Source organism: Epinephelus moara, chromosome 15, assembly GCF_006386435.1.
Source record: "Epinephelus moara isolate mb chromosome 15, YSFRI_EMoa_1.0, whole genome shotgun sequence".
NCBI classification, from domain to species: Eukaryota; Metazoa; Chordata; class Actinopteri; order Perciformes; family Serranidae; genus Epinephelus; species Epinephelus moara.
Genome location: NC_065520.1, coordinates 4421109 through 4440418, shown reverse-complemented (window position 1 = coordinate 4440418; position 19310 = coordinate 4421109). Strand labels below are relative to the sequence as shown.

Here is a 19310-nt window from a genome sequence, read left to right as displayed (position 1 = left end):
TGAGTGATAACTTCAAGCCAACCCAATGTAAAAATGCACTGTTTGTAGTGTGAAAACAGAATTTTGACTGAATTCAAATCAGTTTTCTGTCCATTTTCTGGTAAGTGGCTCATGTACTCTTTCTGGCTGCAGACCTCGTCCAACTCTAAACAGGCTAGATGGGATATGAAGTTCCCCAGCATGATCATCGAGGTCTGCTTCTGGATCTCCTTCCAGTCAAACCTGATCAGAGTACCTCCACATCCAGCAGGCACTCTGATCAGACACTGGATCAACTTTAGAACCTGCTTCTAATGTCTGAAACCAGACACCCTGCAAGGGAAACTCATGTTTTGTTGATTGTACGTGCAACCTAATTCTTTCAGGCACTACCCACAACTCATGACTACCATTAAAGCTGTTAAAACATACATTGACTGGAAAATCAATATCACCGCTTGTTGCCCCAATCGACCTGTCAATCTCATGCTTCAGCTAGTTTTACAGTAAAATAAGGTCACATACTTGGATCCAGCATTTCTAAAGTAACATACAGTAGCTGAGATTACATGTATATGAGCTGAGTTTCTCATCAGGAGGAGGGGATGATGATGGATGGCATGACACCAAGATGGCTACCAAATAGCAGCAGCAACATACATCAGGACATTTCTCACCATGTTTGTTACAACAAAACCCAATCATTTTTTGACGACACTTCGAGACATTTCCAGACATGTTTATGGCAACCAAAGTGGGTATCTTAAGCCAATACATGATCTTTTCCCAACCCTAGCTAAGGTTCTTAGCTATGTACCTAAACATAACCATATGTTAATCACTGCATTGTCACAACATTAAATCGAAACCTACAGAAAATAAATTTTCAACATATCTGCAACATACGAAATGTTCAAATATAATATATCCAGGGTTCGTAGAAACTTACAATGCAACATTTTAGTTCTATATGCGACATTCAGAGCATGAATAAATATAGCAGCAAACCACTATTATGTGTGCTGCTAAACTGATGCTAATTGTAATCTGACCTTCTCTGTGGTTTGTTGTGGTGAGATGGTCCGGCCACATGTGCATGTTGGTGTATCCCACTGGCTAGCTCATAGCTGTTGCTTTGCGCTCATATGGCGGTTACCAAAATCAGATACATAATAGCAGATAATTTATACACTCTGAATTTCGTAGAGAGCCCCTGTAGAAGTAGCTAGCAGGTTTTCAAGTGCCAAATGGCAAAAAATTAAAATAGCAGCAGTAGCTCAGTCCATAGGGACTTGGGTTGGGAACCGGAGGGTCGCCTGTCCGAGTCCCCGTCCGGACCAAAATATGGAGTGTGGACTGGTAGCTGGAGAGGTGCCAGTTCACCTNGTAAATAAACTTAAAGTTATCTATGGTGTTCACAATATTCGCAAAGCAACTAGTATCGTCAGTTCGTAAATTGTAAAGTCAGCTCTGCTAACTAGCTAAGCTAACTTGGTAGCATTTTTAAAGCTTGCAATAAAAGGTTTGGGATGGAAAATAATGACAATCAAACAAAATAATCAGGTGCAAATCCTGTCTAAAAATAAAAATGTATATTATAAAATATTTTGATAATGATTTCCCACCTGATGTAGATACTGGAGACACACAAAAAAACTACTTCAGACCCTGTAAAACGTCTTACAACACAGGCTTTCAAGGTATCACTTTCACAAGGATTACTTCATTGTCTGGCATACTTGTTCTCTCCCTACTCTCCTGTAATGCAGCACGTAAGCCCGAGGTCCTGGGGCTGGAGAGAAATACGACACTAGAGCGCTGTTTCCCATAGATTGTATCACGGCTCCGAACCATTTTGTGCTGAGGTTGCTTCTTTTCTCCTCTTTTGATCATTTTCTCCGGTTCAGACATCGCTCAAGTTGACTCGAGCTCCATTATCTCTTCCAGAACAAGTGCAGCAGCAGCTACAGTGTCTTTTAAGAGATAAAGTAGGTCAGGATATGAAAGCAAAGCTGCAGACAGAAGCAGATGAACAATGGTAGAGAAAAAGTGGGGAATCATAGATGAGAGGGGCTAAAGATGGATGCTTTGACGCTGCAGTATATGAATTCTGATCTGAAAAATACCTCGAAACCTCCTCAGAATCCACAGGGAAATCTCTTGTCTTAGATAAAACTTAAATATGTTTCATAATGTTCTTGCTTTCATGCCAGTTTCAACATTATCAAAGAATGCATCACTTTTGCTGAATGTTTTATTGAGAACACTATTTAAGACTTTGTTCTACCGCTCTGCTCAAACAAAAAAACAGGCGAAGGTTAAGAATCAAGGAAACAGAGAGGAAAAAGGCCTGTTGGACTGGCTTGTTTTCACAGGGGAGATCAAAGGTCAGCATTACTGGAGCTGATGCAATTTCAGTAGCTGTGTCTGAATTCACAGGTTGGGTCCCTCAAAGGACACAAAACCTGAAGACTAGGACCTGAACCTGCACTACCTCACCACAATACTTCAGCTGATCTAGTCCCACAGAGGCCAAAACTAATGGTGCATTTGGGTGCAGCATATGCAAATAAATTAAAGACCTCCTCCAAAGAAAGTCAAGTTTTAAACCTTGTTGACATGTCCATATGGTGTTTTTTATATGCTACAAGACATCATAAGCGAAATATGCAGTCAGTGCTTTGGCTAAGCATTTTCACATTGGAATTGCTCTCAAAAACACAGATTCAGACAGCCTGGGTTTGTGATGTCACAAACCTAAGGAACCAATCCCGTCAACTTGTGGATCGAATTGTATCAGGTGAGGCCAGGTGTAGCTTCACATCGGCATTTTGCAAGCTAAGCTTCACTTTAACTTTAACTTGTCAGAGCTGCCACTTGGGAATAAGGTTTATCTAATATGGGTGAACCATTATTAGCTGTTTGATAAAGTAGTCAAGCCGAAGGGTCATGTTAGCTGTTACCGTGACGTTTCTAACATTGTAGAGAGCGATGAGCAGAGTCGAAGGTGAGCAGCTACGCTCAAAGTACAGGAGAACAGAATATGTCATTTTCATAATCAAAGATGAGTTTTTAGGACTTTAATCAAGGCCAGAAGAGGAGCTATAAGATTTCTTGTCATGCCCTGTGATAAACATGTCAGGGTTGCTAACCAGAAAGACATAAAGGTCCCACAACAGTTGAGAAAAATGTCACCACAATGTCTATTAAGTTGTTCTGGAGCTTTTGATCACATCACACTAACTTTATCAACAGATGGAGATGCGTAGTCATCATTGTAGATGTTCAAATTTCTATTTTTCTGACCCCTTTAAGGACATCTTGTCCATGTTGGCGTGATCTTGTAAGAACCATGATTCATACTACTCAGTTTATGCCCTGAATGCATGGCTCATATAGTGTCGTCGTTGGAAAACGGAAAAGCCAGAGCTGGAACAGTCATTTGGGAGTGCTATGGTTTCCCAGTAAGTTACAACAACATAAGAAACTGTGTGCCAATATTACTTATCCAAAGATGAACAGCAAACTGTGTATTCAAAGCCAAGTTATGTTCTGAACTGTGGATGTGTACCATTACACTCCCAACAGCTGTGTGCTGTTCAAGGAACTTTATAGACATTGCTAATTTTGATACCTTAAGCAGCAATTCTTCTACCCTATATGACCACATATGTGGGTCATTTGTTCCTACTCCGTTATACAACACAAAGGAGCATTTCCTGAATTAGCACCCCCATAAGTAACAATACAAAAACTATATATATTACTGTCATCAGTCACGGTTTTAGTGAAACTGTTGTGGTTAGGTCCAGGCCACAAAACTACTTGTGCTTTGTTACATTTACAAAAAGATCATGGTTTGGATCAATGTAAGTAAGTTTCTTACATACATGACGTACAAGACATACGCGGTGTAACTAACCTTACATATGTTGTGTACATAACTCAAATGTTGACTTGAAATAACCCAAAATTAACTCTTCGTTTCACACAGAACACAAATGCAGTCTCCCGGGTTAAAGTCCTGCATTTGTTTGACCCATCATCCACCCCAACCTCCCCACTACATGGACTTTGTCACTCCCCAGGTAGCCAAAATGACCTGGCCCAGAATCGGCCTGAACTCGGCATGCCACATGAAATTAGCTGGGTCGCATGCGGTAGCCCGACTTGGCTGAGACTTGGCCAGCTGATTTGTCCCCAGAATGGGCCATATCAGGTAGCCCAATTCTGGCTGCCGACACCATCATCACTGGGCTTTTATCAGAAAGGACCTGGCCTAGCATCGGCCCAAACTCAGCCTGCCAGATGAAATTAGCCTGGTCTCATCCAGTTGCCTGACTCGGCTGAGACTCAGTATGAATGATGCCCCAGAATCAGGCCAAATCAGCTGGCCCGATTCCAGCTGCACACTGCCATCATTGGGCCATTAGCATAAATGACGAGGCCCAGCATTGGCCCAAACACGGCATGTCAGATGAAATTACTTGGGCTGCGTGCGGTAGCCTGACTCGTCTGAGACTTTGCATGAATGACGCCCCAAAATTGGGCCAAATCAGCTGGCAAAGGAGTAAGTTAGGGGATGCAGTATAAAGATCTTTTTACTGAATCACCTGACTTGCTCCTTTGCTCCTGCCAAAATGAACATAACCACTAGAGGTTGCGGCTTATATGGGTCATAATAAGCTGCTTGTAAAAACGACCCATGTGATCATTTTTTGGGTTGAATTCTCCCTAAAGAATGAAACCCTCTGCACATATTTAGCCCTGGGCTTAATTTCAAGGGACATCTCAAATCATTCATCTCTATCCAGAGCAGCTACATTCACCATCTGTGCATCATATGGTCCATATACACCAACTGACTCAGACCCAAACTATACAGAAAACCCAACCTTAATGGACGAAGCGACGGGGTTTATGAACCCTAGCAGCCCTTGGACCACAGTTCCTCCATGTCTCACATCTGGAGAAAACAAAACAAGTGTAAAAATATTAGCATTGCCAAAATGCCTCTGGGTAATAAATCATCAATTTATGAACCATAAATGTGTAGGAGCGTCTCGGGACGATCTCTGACAGGGAGTTCTTTTTGTTGGAACCTGTGAAAGACAGATGTGTCGCATAGGTTTACAACCTGAATGGTGCTCTTTCTTCAAATGTGGACAGGTAGACAAGGGAAATGAAAGAGGTGTGTGGGAGACACTGAGCTGACCTTTCCGCCACCTTTGACGTCATTTGACACCTGATACGGCGGGAAGGTCACGGGCAAAGGCAAACAGGGGTCAGAATGATGTGAGAAGAGTTTGCCGACAAAGTTTCACAAATGGGGGAAGGGTGAAAGAGGAAGTGAAACTCAACACAGCAAAGGAATTAAAACTTTGATCAGTGTGGGTTTTTAAAGGTCAGTTTCAGTACTGACTGACGTTACAAATATCTGACAGGGGATTCATCCCATCACAGGACACTTAAACTCCATTTAAAGTGCAAAATCACAGTGAAGAATAACAGGATGTAAACAAAATGGCAAATTAAACCACATAATCAACAAATTATACACATCATTAACAGCCTATTCCAAGAAGAAGAAGATGACCAGGGTCAAAAGCTCATCTTGGACTCTGCAGGGACTCTGTATACTAAAAACAAAAACATGCTCATCATCTACAATCCTCAGATATATATTGGTATCTGCCAAAACATCCAGTGAGTTATGAGCGTTTTGTCCTCAGCCACACTCCATGAGATCTGACCATTTATCTCACTGGACGCTGACCTCGCTGAGTCATGAAATAAGGTCACTCCAAGTGCAGTTTGCCCTGAATCAGACCTTTTTTTCTGTTTTTTTTACAGCAAGTCATTGCGCAGATCTTTGGAGAGTACATTTGTTATGGTTAAGACAGCATCGCACAAATATTTAAAGCTACAGTACTTTGGCAAAAGAGAGAAAGCCAAAGATATCTGAGGGGAATTACAAAAGCCTTCTTGTTTAACAAGCAATAACCCACCCTTAACTTTGAAAGATGAAGTTTTGTGACATAATGAGGGACATAATAAGGTCAAATTTTCACCGAAAGGTTTCTGACATAGAGAAGGAGGAGGAAATGTGTTAAGATTTAGGATGCAGCGGGTATCCATCTGGCAGCTCCACAGGGGAACAGTGACACCATGTTTGTGGTCAGTATGTGAAGGCTTTCATTGTGTCTTCCAAGGAGGTTATGTCGAACAAGTGTTTAGATTTTGATGGAGATCCATTACCAGTGAAACAAGCAGAGATCAAGACCAATTTCAAACTTGAACAGCATCAAGCTAGGAGTTTAAGTGTTTTATGTATGTGTACATGGAGAATCAGCAAGTCTGCTTATATTTTTAGACAGATAAAAGATCATTAATGTGCTGTTTAACCAAAAATCATCACAGTTTTATCAGGAAGCCATTTTGGAAGATAAAAATGCATATTAGGGGACCAGTAACACACTGACCAAGAAATATTGTGTCATTTATAATCTCTCCATGGAACTTTCCTCCATAAACAAAGGCATAGGTTCTGTCGCAACATTGAGAATGGGGAGCCACTGGTAGCAGAGGGTATACGCTGTTTATCGTATACCTTTTCACCATCCAATACCCACTTCATCCTTAGTAACCTATCCTTCTATGTATTAGTACACCCACCTCATGAACTACCACTACACCACTGGGGGGGAGCATATATCCTCCTGAGACTCGGAACTTTTGTTTGGTATGCATTTTTAATTACTTTTCCTAGCTATTTGGGATCAGTAGGACCCAATTATTTAAAAATAAAATAAAAGAAGAAGTCTTCAAATGGGTACTTCCTAATTGAGAGCGTCCCAGCTTGTTACTGTTGCTAAAATTGGCCAAATTTGTTGTCATAATCAAACTACAAACATCATTATTATATTAAGTTTCAGCCATAAAATGTGATCAGGTGTTGAACCTTGCCCACTTTTGTGTCGGGATCAGCTGCAGAGTGACTTGGCAGAGATGGCTGCCATCTTGTTTTTACATGGATAAGTGTATTGTGCTCTCACTAGCACTAGTTGGCACAAAAAAGTGTCCACGAATGAGGACAACAGGTCATTCTGGTGAATTTTTATGCATCAATTTATGGTGTAATTTAGTCAAAATAAAAGTCCTCTGCTAATTTCATCTTTTTATTGAAGGGGACGAATGCATGTGTTCCAAATATTGAGGGGGATATATCCCCTGCATCCCCCACTGAAATCTACACCTCACCTGTGTCCATAAAACTTTTGAACAAAAAAAAAGTCTACTCACCACTAGTCGCTATCTCAACAAGTAATTCGGTTTTGTTGATTTTACCTCAAAACAAGACAAACCACATGCTTGTCCTGCATGTGACATGAATTCTGTTACATTAGGTCACATTTTCTTCTTTTCCTGCCAAGTTGTTTCTTTCTTACTTGCAGTCATGGAAACATTTTTATGTGTGACTCTTCCCTGAGAGGTCTGTAAACACTAAAACGACTTTCCTCTCCCCTTAAAAAATAACTACTAAATCCAGCAGTGTGCTTTGGAAGCACATTGGCTGTCATTCAAACGACCTCAGCAGACATTTGAATGTAGTTCCCAGAATATTTTTTGTTGAAGTGATCTCTAAAGAAGCAACCTGCCTTGTTCTTAAGCACAAAAAACTAAAGCAATATTAAAATGTTGACTTGGAGGGCCTGGAAATACTAAATGGCCACTGTGCAGCGAGAGAGACAAGGTCTTATTCAGTCGCCTTCAGGAGCATCGTCTCCTATCTGGCAGATCTGGAGGCATGCCAGCACCCGCCCTGTGAAATCAGCATCGCAGCGCACGGAGTTGACAAGTGCGCCTCCCCCTCCAAACGTTGTTTGACATACCCATCGTTGTAGGCTTCGCCTCTGGCTGTTTCTTTTTTAAAAGGCAAGCTCAAAGCCACAGATTATACATTTTGCTCACAAGCCGTGCGGGTAAAATAACCTACAGAGAGAGCGGCAGCGGGAATCAGGCTCTTTCTTTCTGATTTGGAGACGAACAGCTTGCGCGTAAACGGCACCGGGCATCACTGAAGGGAGAGATACGTGGTGTCTGGATATTTTCTTTTTTTAATTTATTGGTGACAAGGTTGAAGGAGATTGCAGGGGGAGCAGAGTGACTCTTTGTGGATTGCGAGCATCGGATGACATTTGGGAGTTGAGCGCGCAAAGCACCTGTGGATGCAACACCCCCCACTGATGTTTGGACTCAAATCTTTTGCCAAGAAAGGATTCACCACGAGATTTAGTTGATAATCGTTGCGGTTTCGATCAAACAGCCTGCAGTTTAGACAAGAAGCGCGCCATGCTGCTGAGCGTTTCCTTCCTGGTGGTTCCCCTGCTGAGCATAACCGGCTGCGGCTCCTCGTACGTGCCGTGCCAGCCGTGCGATCAGAAGGCCTCGTCCATGTGTCCGCCGGTGCCGGTGGGCTGTCAGCTGGTGAAGGAGCCCGGCTGCGGCTGCTGCCTAACGTGCGCGCTCGAAGAGAGCCAGCCGTGTGGCGTGTACACCGGGCCGTGCACGCGCGGGCTCCGCTGCCTGCCCAAGAACGGCGAGGAGAAGCCGCTGCACGCGCTCCTGCACGGCCGGGGGGTGTGCAGGAACGAGAAGTTGTACAAACTGCTGCATCCGTCAAAAGGTAGGCCTGTGGAGAGATGACTGATTGAGACCACAGCGGCTGTAATTGCTTAAACAGGTCACTGGAACATTAATTAAGTGAATTAATTCGGCCATTAATTGATGACTGCTTCATTTTGTATTCATTTTGTATTCATTATAGTGAGTGTACACCTTCTCTTATCTTCTTCCTCCTCATTATATTCCACCATAGGAATTTAAAGTCATATTAAAGCACTAAATTTGCAGTGTTTTTATAATTATAACACTTCTATAATCTTCCTGTCAGCACTGATGGTGTTATTGCATTTGCATTGCAGGAATTAGACTTCAACTATAAAGGGCTCTGGTGCAAATAAATAGCAAACAGCTGGATAGAGATGTTACCCCTCCCTTGTCAATGCAGGAATTTTAATGAAGACCTCAAGTGACACATTCACAGGGAGTCAGCCAGTGATGCTGTGGTAAATTTTTTAAAAAGATGATCACCACTCCAAAACACACTCATTCACACCCTGTCATAAAACTTAACTCCAACATGTATGAGTCTGTGTTTTCTAAATGTGAATGATAAAAAAAGAGGTCAGGTGCCCTCCTGTGTCTCTCTGGGAGCCGGCGAGGCTGATGGGAGTCAACTCACCCTCCTTAAGACGGGCTGACACCTGTCATTACCAAGGCACACGACTCAAAGGCCCCCGTTGTGCCTTGACCCTGTGAACTCTGTCAACAATTGGTGCCGAGCGTCGATCAACCTGTCATCTCGCTTTGAAAAGCCCTCGTGGGGCCTGCGAGCCGTAAATCAGTAGGTTTCGTGTGAGTGGCCCGTCGCCTCTGGGCCCCCAGGCGACATAAAACAAGGGAGAAGATTACAGGTGGTGCTCTGCGAGGCTCCCTTTTGGCTCCTTTGAATGGCAGTTCAGGGACAGTCACTGTGTCTGCTGGGGAGCGCTTTGTGGGGAAATGTTGGCTCGTGGCCCTCGCTGTCTTCAAGGTGTGAAATCATATTTTTTCCCTCTACAGTTTCTTTTTGTCTTTTAGCCTTTCTTTTGTCAGTCCCCCTGCACACCTCTCTGCGTCCACCACCAGTGCCTTTTCCCACACCTAACCCACCTTTTTGTCTCCGTCTCTCTATTCTCTCCCACCACACTGGCTCTTCTCCTCTTTCCCTGCCTGGCTACTATCCCTCTTCATCTTTTCCACCCTATTCTTCTTCCTCTCCCCCCCAACCATTCCCCAGCTTCACCCTTTCCATTCTGCGTGATGCTTTACTTTCCTGCAGATTGGAGTTTTAGTATAGAAGCACTCTGGAAACATAAATAATCTCGCTGGCTGTGTTAAACCTCAGTGGGCCAAGCTAAGGAACTGCAGTTTTTCTGGCTCAGAGTGAAGTCCAGTAAGGGAAGGCAGAAGATAAGAGAGGGGGAAGCTCTGAAACACTGCCATGCAAATGTATCAGTGTCACACTGAAATGAGCCTTATCAAAGATAAGCTTGTTCCCCAGCCATGACATTTACAGTCAGGTTTTTATTGTTTTGCTGTTAGTGAATTTGCACTTCAGAATCTTTGGCTGCACTCACTCGGTCAGAGTCAGATCATTCAGAGCAGAAATATAATCAAAAAAAGAAAAACTCCAATCTTCTATTCATCTCCCCTTCCCTTTTCCTCCCTTTCCCACACTATCCTCTGCTCCCTCCCACCACTCTTTGTTAGTCCCACCCTGGTCTCTTCATCTGTCTCCCCGCTCCTCCCCCCCCCCCCCCCCCCCAACTCTCTCTCTCCGTCTCGGCGCTGCAGGCAGGCCCAGGCTGTGCAGTGATTCAGCAGAATGCAGGCTGAGCGTGGGTTACTGATCCCCCATCTGTCTGCCCGTCAGCCAGCTTCTCCATTAACTCCACATCTCCTGCTGGGCACTCTCTCAACACATAAATTAAACAAAATCCATATGCACACTGATAAATACACACCTCTTACACAGATTACGTTTATACACACTTGAGGTGACCTACAGAATGAGCCAAAGGTGCATGCATATGTACTATACATTCATAAAAAGCTTCTTTAACACAAGCTTGAATACATGCTTTAATGCACCACTATGCAAGGGTGCATTTTGCACACTTAACATGTGGCAAAGCATGAAAAGCAATAACACAAGCTGTCATTCAAACCTGAAGCTAAAAACACGAGTATTTAGTTGCCTTTTTGTCATGTCTGCAATTGCATGAAACATGAAACTCAAGTCATGCCTCTGCAACATTATCTGGATAGATTTCACGCCGACTTTCCAGATGAAGCACGGATGAAAACTCCTTGTCAAGAGCAAAGCCAGAAAGGAAAGACGCGAGGAAGGAGTTTTCTGTCACTAATATCTGCAAGGATCCGGCTGTCCGGGATCACCACGTCTCACAAGTCAAACACGAGGACAAGGGAGAGGAAGAAAGACGAAATGAAAGACGTGATCAGTCAGCACAGGTCAGATTAGACAAACTCGAGGATTAGCAAGTGAGGACTTGATTGGGTTTACGCTGGCTGCTGATCTGCCTCAGCTTTCTCTGGAGGAAGAAAAAAACTGTGTCAGCAGGAAACTGGAGGATAGGGAATCTCTCTTGCTTTTTCCAAGAACCTGTCATTATGTGGACAGATGACATCATCATGATCGCCATCATCATCACTGGGGGTGGAGGGGTTTAAGCATCATTTGCAACGTGGCGGTGACCTTGTTTCACCGCCCGGTTAGCTTAGTAGCTTAGCAATCACGTCAGTGCAGAAACGGAGGGGTTTATATGCAGAATTGTGCAATCTGCCAAACTGAAACGGAAACAATTGCGTGACACAGCAGTGGAAATGGGCCAGCTGTGGCTTAGGACACATACAAGGCTAATGCGTGTTTTAAGCTATAAATGAAGAGAAATATCAGTTTAAAGTGCTTTTGGGAAAGAAAGCCACAGCCACGCATTCTGGCCTCGACACAGCCGCTGTGGTCGTATGAATAGAGGGTGGGGTGGGGTGGGAGAGGGGCGAGCGCTGAGGTTTGTGCGACTGTGTGCGACTCCCCAAAATGTAGCAAAAGAGCTGTATTTTTGCACAGATGAAAGATGCATGTACATGAGGGTTTCTGTGGGGGTTGGGACCCAAAATGGGCTGCGGCTGTTTCTGGTGGCTTGCCACATGACAAGTGTAATAGCATGTTTTCATGGGCCTGGGTGCCAGGGTGAGACTAAATATCTCATTTAGGTCACCAGCTATAAAAGTTTTAAAACCCCTGGTCTACATATACCCCAAACTGGCAACCTAACTTGCCATAAATGTAGGCTATGTTGTTCCGTATGTCAACACTTCCAATCTGAATCTGGCCAGTAGCCACTGACTGTGCTAAATAAGCATTTAGCTGGTGCAGTGAAATCATCACGTCGTGTTGTGACGTTACCAAATTGGACGCTTCTGTCCTACGCTCTCCTGAGTTTACTTTTTAATTTTAGCCATCACCAGGTGGGAGCCATCACAGTGCTCTTGATTTTGACCCCTCTTCAAACAGTCTCCAGGGAGCAGCAGAAAAATGCTTTGAAGCCCTGTTTTGCACAGGGTTAATATTACACCTGTGGACATTAAGTTGTTTGTAATAATTGGTATCGTGGGTTATTTTAATCCTGTCTGTAATTTGTGAAGTTCCGGTGTAAATTACCGACCGTAGACAGTTCTCCTCTGATAACAGTAATCCTGTGTGAATCACACTTACTGCAGCGGGAATTCAGGCGCACATTCTTGCTGTTGTAGCTGTGTTTGTATTTTGATCTCATGCTTATATTCATTTATTTTCTCATTTAAAAATGTCATCTCATTGAAACAACAGCAGAAGTGAAATGGAGAGTTTTAAATGTCTTTTTAGGGGAAGCTTTGAATATTTTGGGTAGAAATGTCTTACACTAGTGGACTGGGAGTGAGACTTAAAGTGTAACATCAGTATTTTTTCAACCTGGATCCTATTTTCCCATGTTTTTGTGTCTAAGTGACTAATGGGTACAGCAATTTTTGAAAGTGGTCCAGTTTTGAACTTGAAGGCTGCAGCTGGCAGCAGCAAAAAGGGCTGCAATCTAACCACTCAGGGCACCCTGAATGTACGTCCACTAAAGTGCTTGTTTTTGCACTGCCAGGCTCAGATTCATGTTCAAAGTGTCTGGAAACTTTGTGGAAAGAATCCCTACAGAGATAGACCTTTTAGTTGAAGAATAAAATCATTTTTGTTTCACCAGAAACAGCACCGAAATTGCCACTGCAAACCCACCAAACTCCATTTAAAAAAATGGTAATTTTATTATTGTAAAATACGCTTCATTTAAAGTCAACAGACACAAAATAAAACTCACAAAAAACATCTTTGTTTGTCTTTCCACTGTTCCAACAATCACTAACTCTGTTTTGCTTCAAATAAACTCTTAATTCACACAGTTAGATGTGAAAACACGCTGGCTCTATACACGCTAAAATCACTATTAATTTAAATGGGGTCTGGTGTGTTTGGCAATAGCGATGTTGGAGCTGTTTCTGGTTAAACAAAGGGGATCTTACTCTCTAACAAAACGGTTTATCTCTGTAAGGATCCTTTGAATAATGCTCTCAGACACTAGAATAACAATCTGAGGCTGTCACTTACAAAAACAACCACTTTTAGGGGACATACATTGATGGTGCACGAATGCCCAGAGAGGTTACTTTGCCCAAAACTGGACCAATTTCAAAAAGTGTTCTTCCCATTAGTCACTTTGACACAAAAAATGGGAAGAAAAGGTTCAGGTTTAAAAACACCAAAGTCATTGCATGCAAGCTATATGATGTCCCTCAGTTTGAAACTTATCCACTGGTTGTTGGTGCTAATGTGCCAAGAAATTTAGCAAAGCACCTGAAAAAGGCAGAGAAGACGAAAACTGCTGATGGTTGCAAACGATGCAGTGTTCAACATTAGAGTTCTGAGCATTGCAAATGTTTTATGAGGAAGAAATGCATTCATCACTTTTATTAGGCCTCAAGGATACACACAGTTTATCTTGATGAGAATGTAAATATAACTCAGTGTTTACAAGAAAACCCCACAGGGCACCTTTAATGAACCTCAAACATTCATGATATTAATGAGTGACCTCATCCATCTTTGCCTCCCTATCAGATGGAGAATCTCATGATGATGCCATGCTACCAGTCCCAGAGTCCATGCTACCCCAAACCAAGGTTCCCTTATATGGAAGAGACCACATCAGCAGTCGGAAGGCACAGGCCATGAAACAGGCCAAGGACCGCAAGAAGCAGCTGGCCAGGCTGGGACCTGCCAGCAAGCTGGACTTCTCCCCGCTCAGCCTGGATAAACTGGAGCCTGAATTCGTAAGTGAAGTAGAGATTAAACCAGAGTGAAAAACTGACTCAGCTCAGAGGAAAGTAAACATTAAGAAACCAGTTCTGACAAATCAGCCAAGATGCCCTGCAGGGCTGCTTTTACACCAGACCTCATGGTGTGAACAGAGTGAATGCCAAATTACTTAAGCAATGGAGGTATTTCACAACTCCTTACTTTTTTATTTCTAGGGCACAAACTTTCAGGGCATTTTGAACTATCATTTTTAACTCTAATGCACACAACGTGACCATGCAAACACTCACACCTCTGTCCGTGTGTGTGTGTAGGGCCCCTGCAGGAGAAGACTGGATAATCTCATTCAGAGCATGAAGGACACCTCTAGGGTCTTGGCTCTGTCACTGTACATCCCCAACTGTGACAAGAAGGGCTTCTTCAAGCGCAAACAGGTATGAATATATCTTTTCATTGATACAAACCTATTCACTGTCCAAGGAAGTATTAAACACAAGCATCTCAACCCTGTTTGTAACTCTATACTTGCAGTGTAAGCCATCTCGTGGTCGGAGGAGGGGGATCTGCTGGTGCGTGGACCGGTTTGGCGTGAAAATCCCTGGCATCAACTACGCCGGCGGAGACCTGCAGTGCAAAGATCTCGACAGCAGCAGCAACAGCAACGAATGAGAGCGAACCGGTGGTACTCGCTGAGCCCCCAAAACCTGCCAGTCAAGCTAGCACACTTACTGACTGCCAATCAGGAAAATATGGCACAAATGCTTATATATATGGTCAGGTGTGATGGACTGTTTAATTTTTTTCTTTCAGAGGGGAGCCGAACTGAAAAGCTTGCTTGGGTGGAAATCTTCACATGTAGGTCTTTGGCTCCCCCGCTGACCGTGTACTATGTTTGAGGTTAGCTAACACCTCAACTCTTTATATCCGTAGATAATAGAGGATTATATATATTTGTATGATATTGATAATATGTTGTGTATTGAGTGTATTGCTAAATTTACTCCACGAAATTCTGAGACAAGACATATTTTAAATGTGGCTACAAATCAACTTTTTTCCTAATTGTTGTCGTAGTGGTGATCAAGGAGAAACCATTGAAGAGTAAGTCAGTACTACTCTAAATTAGCAATGTTTTACTAACTGTTAATCATGTGAATGACATTCTGATGTGAGAGGCATTTTTTAGATATCAAATAATGACTTCTGCCATTCAGTGCTGCCCACAACCCACTGTCACTGAACACTTTCAGACTTTTCGGCTACTCTGCCAAGCCAGAAAATGGGGGAAGGGTTCTGAAGGATTCCTGTAGGAGGCTGGATATATTATATAATCATCAGATGGGAAAACCATCTGAAGACACACAGAATCAGCTGACAGTCATTCCATATGCCATAGCTATGTCAGCATGATAGCTATCATTGTTTGTTCAGCATAGAGTCAAGAAAATCCTGTTTTCACTAATTGGATCTGTTACAGCTAACAGAAGCCTACACTTAAAAGAACAGTTTGGCATTATGGGAAACTTACCACAGTCTTGTCGAAGGTTTAATGAGAGGATTGACACCACACTCATATTTGTCTGTTAGAATGAAGCTAAAGCCAGCAGCTGGTAAGCTTAGCTTAGCACAAAGACTGGAAACAGCTAGCATGGCTCTGTCCAAATGTGACAAAATCCATCTACTAGCACCTCTATAACCCCCCTTACAACTTGTAGTGAAATGCGTTTCCGTGATCGGATTGCAATCAGATAGTGCTTGACCACATCAAAAAAGTAAGGGTGTAAATGCGCCCAGAATGCATTGAGAGTAGATTGTGATGTGATCGGCCAAATCACAGGAGGTGGTCAGGGATGCATTGTGATCATTTGAACACAAGTGTAAGCTTAAATGCAATTGCGTTTTTAATTTACAAACAGCAATGTGGACGCAAATACCAGATCTCCAGGAAGTGCACCAGGCTTTGAAGCCAATTTTCATAGTGGCCAAACGGTGACATTACATCCATGGCCCAAAAAGCCTTTTCTCATTGACTTACATGGCTAAAGAGACATCAGGAAATCAGCTGATGAATTATTTTGAGCATCACAACCCCTGCAAAATGACTTGTCTCACTCCATTTAGTTTGATAACATTTGGAAAGTACGCTTGCTTTTTCGGCCCAATAATGCAGAGGCAATCCCGATCATCCAGGTAATTTTATACAAATGGCAGGTGAACATTTCTGGCTTCATGCACCATTAAGGAACTTTCATAGGAATGAACGGGTCACCACCCTCCACAATGTATCCAGTTCACTTTGTATATCCATGGGGAATACTTAATTGCGCACAAAACCAGCAAGCTAGCAGCTATTAGCTTGTTAGCTAACCAAGCTATTCGCGAAAAGCAGCAAGAAAGGCTAGAAATTTTCAAGACACTAGTTGATGGAGTCAAGACAAGACCAAGTGAGTTTAATTAGGTCCGGAACTTGACATCTCATATCGCAACCAAGCCATTTACATGTATGAAGCAAGGGCTAAGCAAATGGAGGAGAACGGCTCCAACTGATCCTGGACACGGCGATTAGATCTCAAAGGACACATAATTACGTTTGAAACCTGAGCAAACCAAAGAGAAAATGAAAACAAATTCAAAACAAGAAAATTAGTTTAAAAAAAAAAGAAGTTAAAAACAAACATACAAACAAACAAGGAAATGACCTGAAAAAGTACTTAAAAATTACAATAATTATGTCTCTATAATAATTTTCTAAATTTAGTTGTTGGGTTTTTTTTGCAATTTGTGGGACATTTCTTACCAAATTGCATTTTTCCTCATCATTGCCTTTTTCCTATGTTCTTGAAATAAATAGCACCAACTTGCTCCATGTTCAAACGTTTAAATACTTGAAAAAGTGTCTGAGAGCAGCACAAGAAAAGTGATGTCTCTCCAGGTTTCAAAGGGTTAATACCAGGTGTACATGTTATCAGGTAGAGTCATAGCTAGATGCAGTCTGGATACAAGCTGCGTTTCAATGCGAGGTGTAAAGGGGGTCTCAAGCTCCATAATTTACATGTTATATGTTGTTAGTTTAATCCATATAAAAACTTTTAAGTAGAGGTTGTGCGCTGGACTATTTCTTGGCTGGGACCAATGACCCCTGGAGTATCCAAGAAACCAAGACATAGAAACTTATGGTCAAAACTCAAGAGAAATTCATAAAAATTCAACTTTAAATTTTGGGAATATCAAAAGAGAAATCAACAATAGTGTGTTTTTAAATCATGTAAATGTGTTTGCCAGTTATTTTCTACATTTCAATTTAAGTCAAAATCACAATGTGATGCCGTACGCAGCACTTGGAAACAAACTGTATTGTACTGTAAAACCTAGAACTCGGTCTCCTTTTTAAAGGCCTTTTTCAAGTCCAGACAACTGCGTCCACTGTTTGTAAATGTATGTACAGTGTGTGTGTGCATGCTCCTGTGTGTCTATGTGTGTGTGTACTGTACTGTACGTGCCATGTCCTTATAGTTCTCAACTACATGAAGCTCTGTTTTTAAATTCTCACGAGCCCAGCCTACCCAAGCTACTGTCCGACAAATGTGGTGCCGTGCATTTCCCTTTGGCACACAAATCATATGCAAAGGCCCCGTGCTGTTTATGTTTCCACGTGTAGGGTCTTCACTGCCACCACCCAGGCAAATCTGTCGGCTTGCTCTCAGGGTTTATTGGGTCCTGTATCCTGCGAAGAGCAAGGTCGCTGAGTTTGCATGTAAATTCAAGTGCCTTCTGCCCCACGCCACTTTGAATTTTCATTTGCATGTGGACCCATAGTGTTGTTGAATGAGGGACACTCTGGCACAAAGGAGGGAAACAATTTCAGGTGTGGATGCGGTCTGAAAGATTTATTGTCAGATTTTGTTTTTCAGTTGGCTGCTGACAAAGATTATCATGATCTCTCAGTCAAGTGAACATATGACAGAGGACAACTTTTTTGTTCTATAGCTCAAATTTGCTTAAGATCCATTTTTTTGTTGTTATAATCTAGCATTCATTTCATGACTCGTAATCTCAGACATTCCTAATACCTAATCACTATGGTGATATTAGGAGATCATTGACAGGGGCTCATCAGCCAATTTGATTCTAGCACACATGTAAACACAACACAGTGACACTTTCTCAGAATCTCTGTTGAAAAAAAACATTAATGTGAACATTATGGTTAAATATTTATCAGGCGTGTAATTGATGTACTCTTTTTTTTTTTTTGTAATGACAAATCATTATTTAAATAAAGTTCATGTACTCACTAAACAGCATATCCGCACTTGTGTCTTAAATGTGTGAACTCTGCCAAGATTGTGAATTGTTGAGTCAGTAGATGTGTTTTTGTGACGGCTATCTCTGTGACCTTGACACTGTTAAAGACTCTCGTGACACAGGTTGTTTCCATCTGCGGTCAAGGGCGAAACTGCCTGCTGTGACACAAGTCACTCGGGTGTGGCTAAAGGTGAGGCATGTTTTTGAAAGGTTAAACTTGCAGAGGGCAGCGCCACATTTTGTGCAAAATATGATTAACTATGGCACACAGAATGTGGATTGCCAATATACTTTGTGCAGACATTCATCGTCCCCAGATGATGTATCTGACTGACTTTAGTGACCCCCTGACTTTTCCTCTAGTGCTATCATAAAGCTGACATTTGTTTTTGATGGAAATTTCTCATTAACTAGTGGGTGGATTGTCATGAAATTCATGTCCAGGATAAATTGTACTACATTTGGTGATCCAATGAAATTTCATCAGGTGACATCATAAATTCAAGTTAAAACGTATCAGTTTGTTTTATTTGTTTCACAACCAAATACCTGATATGATATCATCAGCCTCACCTGTACTTTGTGGTTTGTTCCAGTTGAGTAGGATCATGCTAGTACACTAAACAATGATTGCAACTCTGGTAGACATTCCCCATTAAGCATCAGTATGTTAGCTTTGTCATTAGCTTTAGCATTTAGCTCTAAAAATAGCTGCACCTGAGCCATTAGCATGACCATGACCAGGGATATTGTATTTGCTTATGGGCTACTTTTGCAAAATGACAGAAGGCCAGGGGCCGGTTAACAAACAAACAGTTTGCATTTCTCACTCATCTTTTCAAAGAGGCAAATCCAGTCACAGCAGCCTGTGTGCACAGAGGTGTTTCTAGGATCTGAGGACATTTGGGGTACAGCAGGGAACTCTGTTGGGGCGTCCAGGGTTTCCTTCACTGTCAATCAATCAATCAATCAATTTTATTTATAAAGCCCAATATCACAAATC

At 42.3% G+C, this 19310-nt stretch overlaps 1 protein-coding gene across 1 annotated transcript; it reads left to right on the top strand.

Annotated features, from left to right (window-relative positions):
* Window positions 1-7863: 7863 nt before the first annotated feature.
* igfbp5a (insulin-like growth factor binding protein 5a) lies at window positions 7864-18551 on the top strand. The gene is made up of 4 exons (XM_050063354.1): window positions 7864-8665; window positions 13805-14016; window positions 14317-14436; window positions 14534-18551. The coding sequence occupies exons 1-4, from the start codon at window positions 8332-8334 to the stop codon at window positions 14669-14671; spliced, it is 804 nt and encodes a 267-aa protein (XP_049919311.1). The 5' UTR covers window positions 7864-8331; the 3' UTR covers window positions 14672-18551.
* Window positions 18552-19310: the final 759 nt, after the last annotated feature.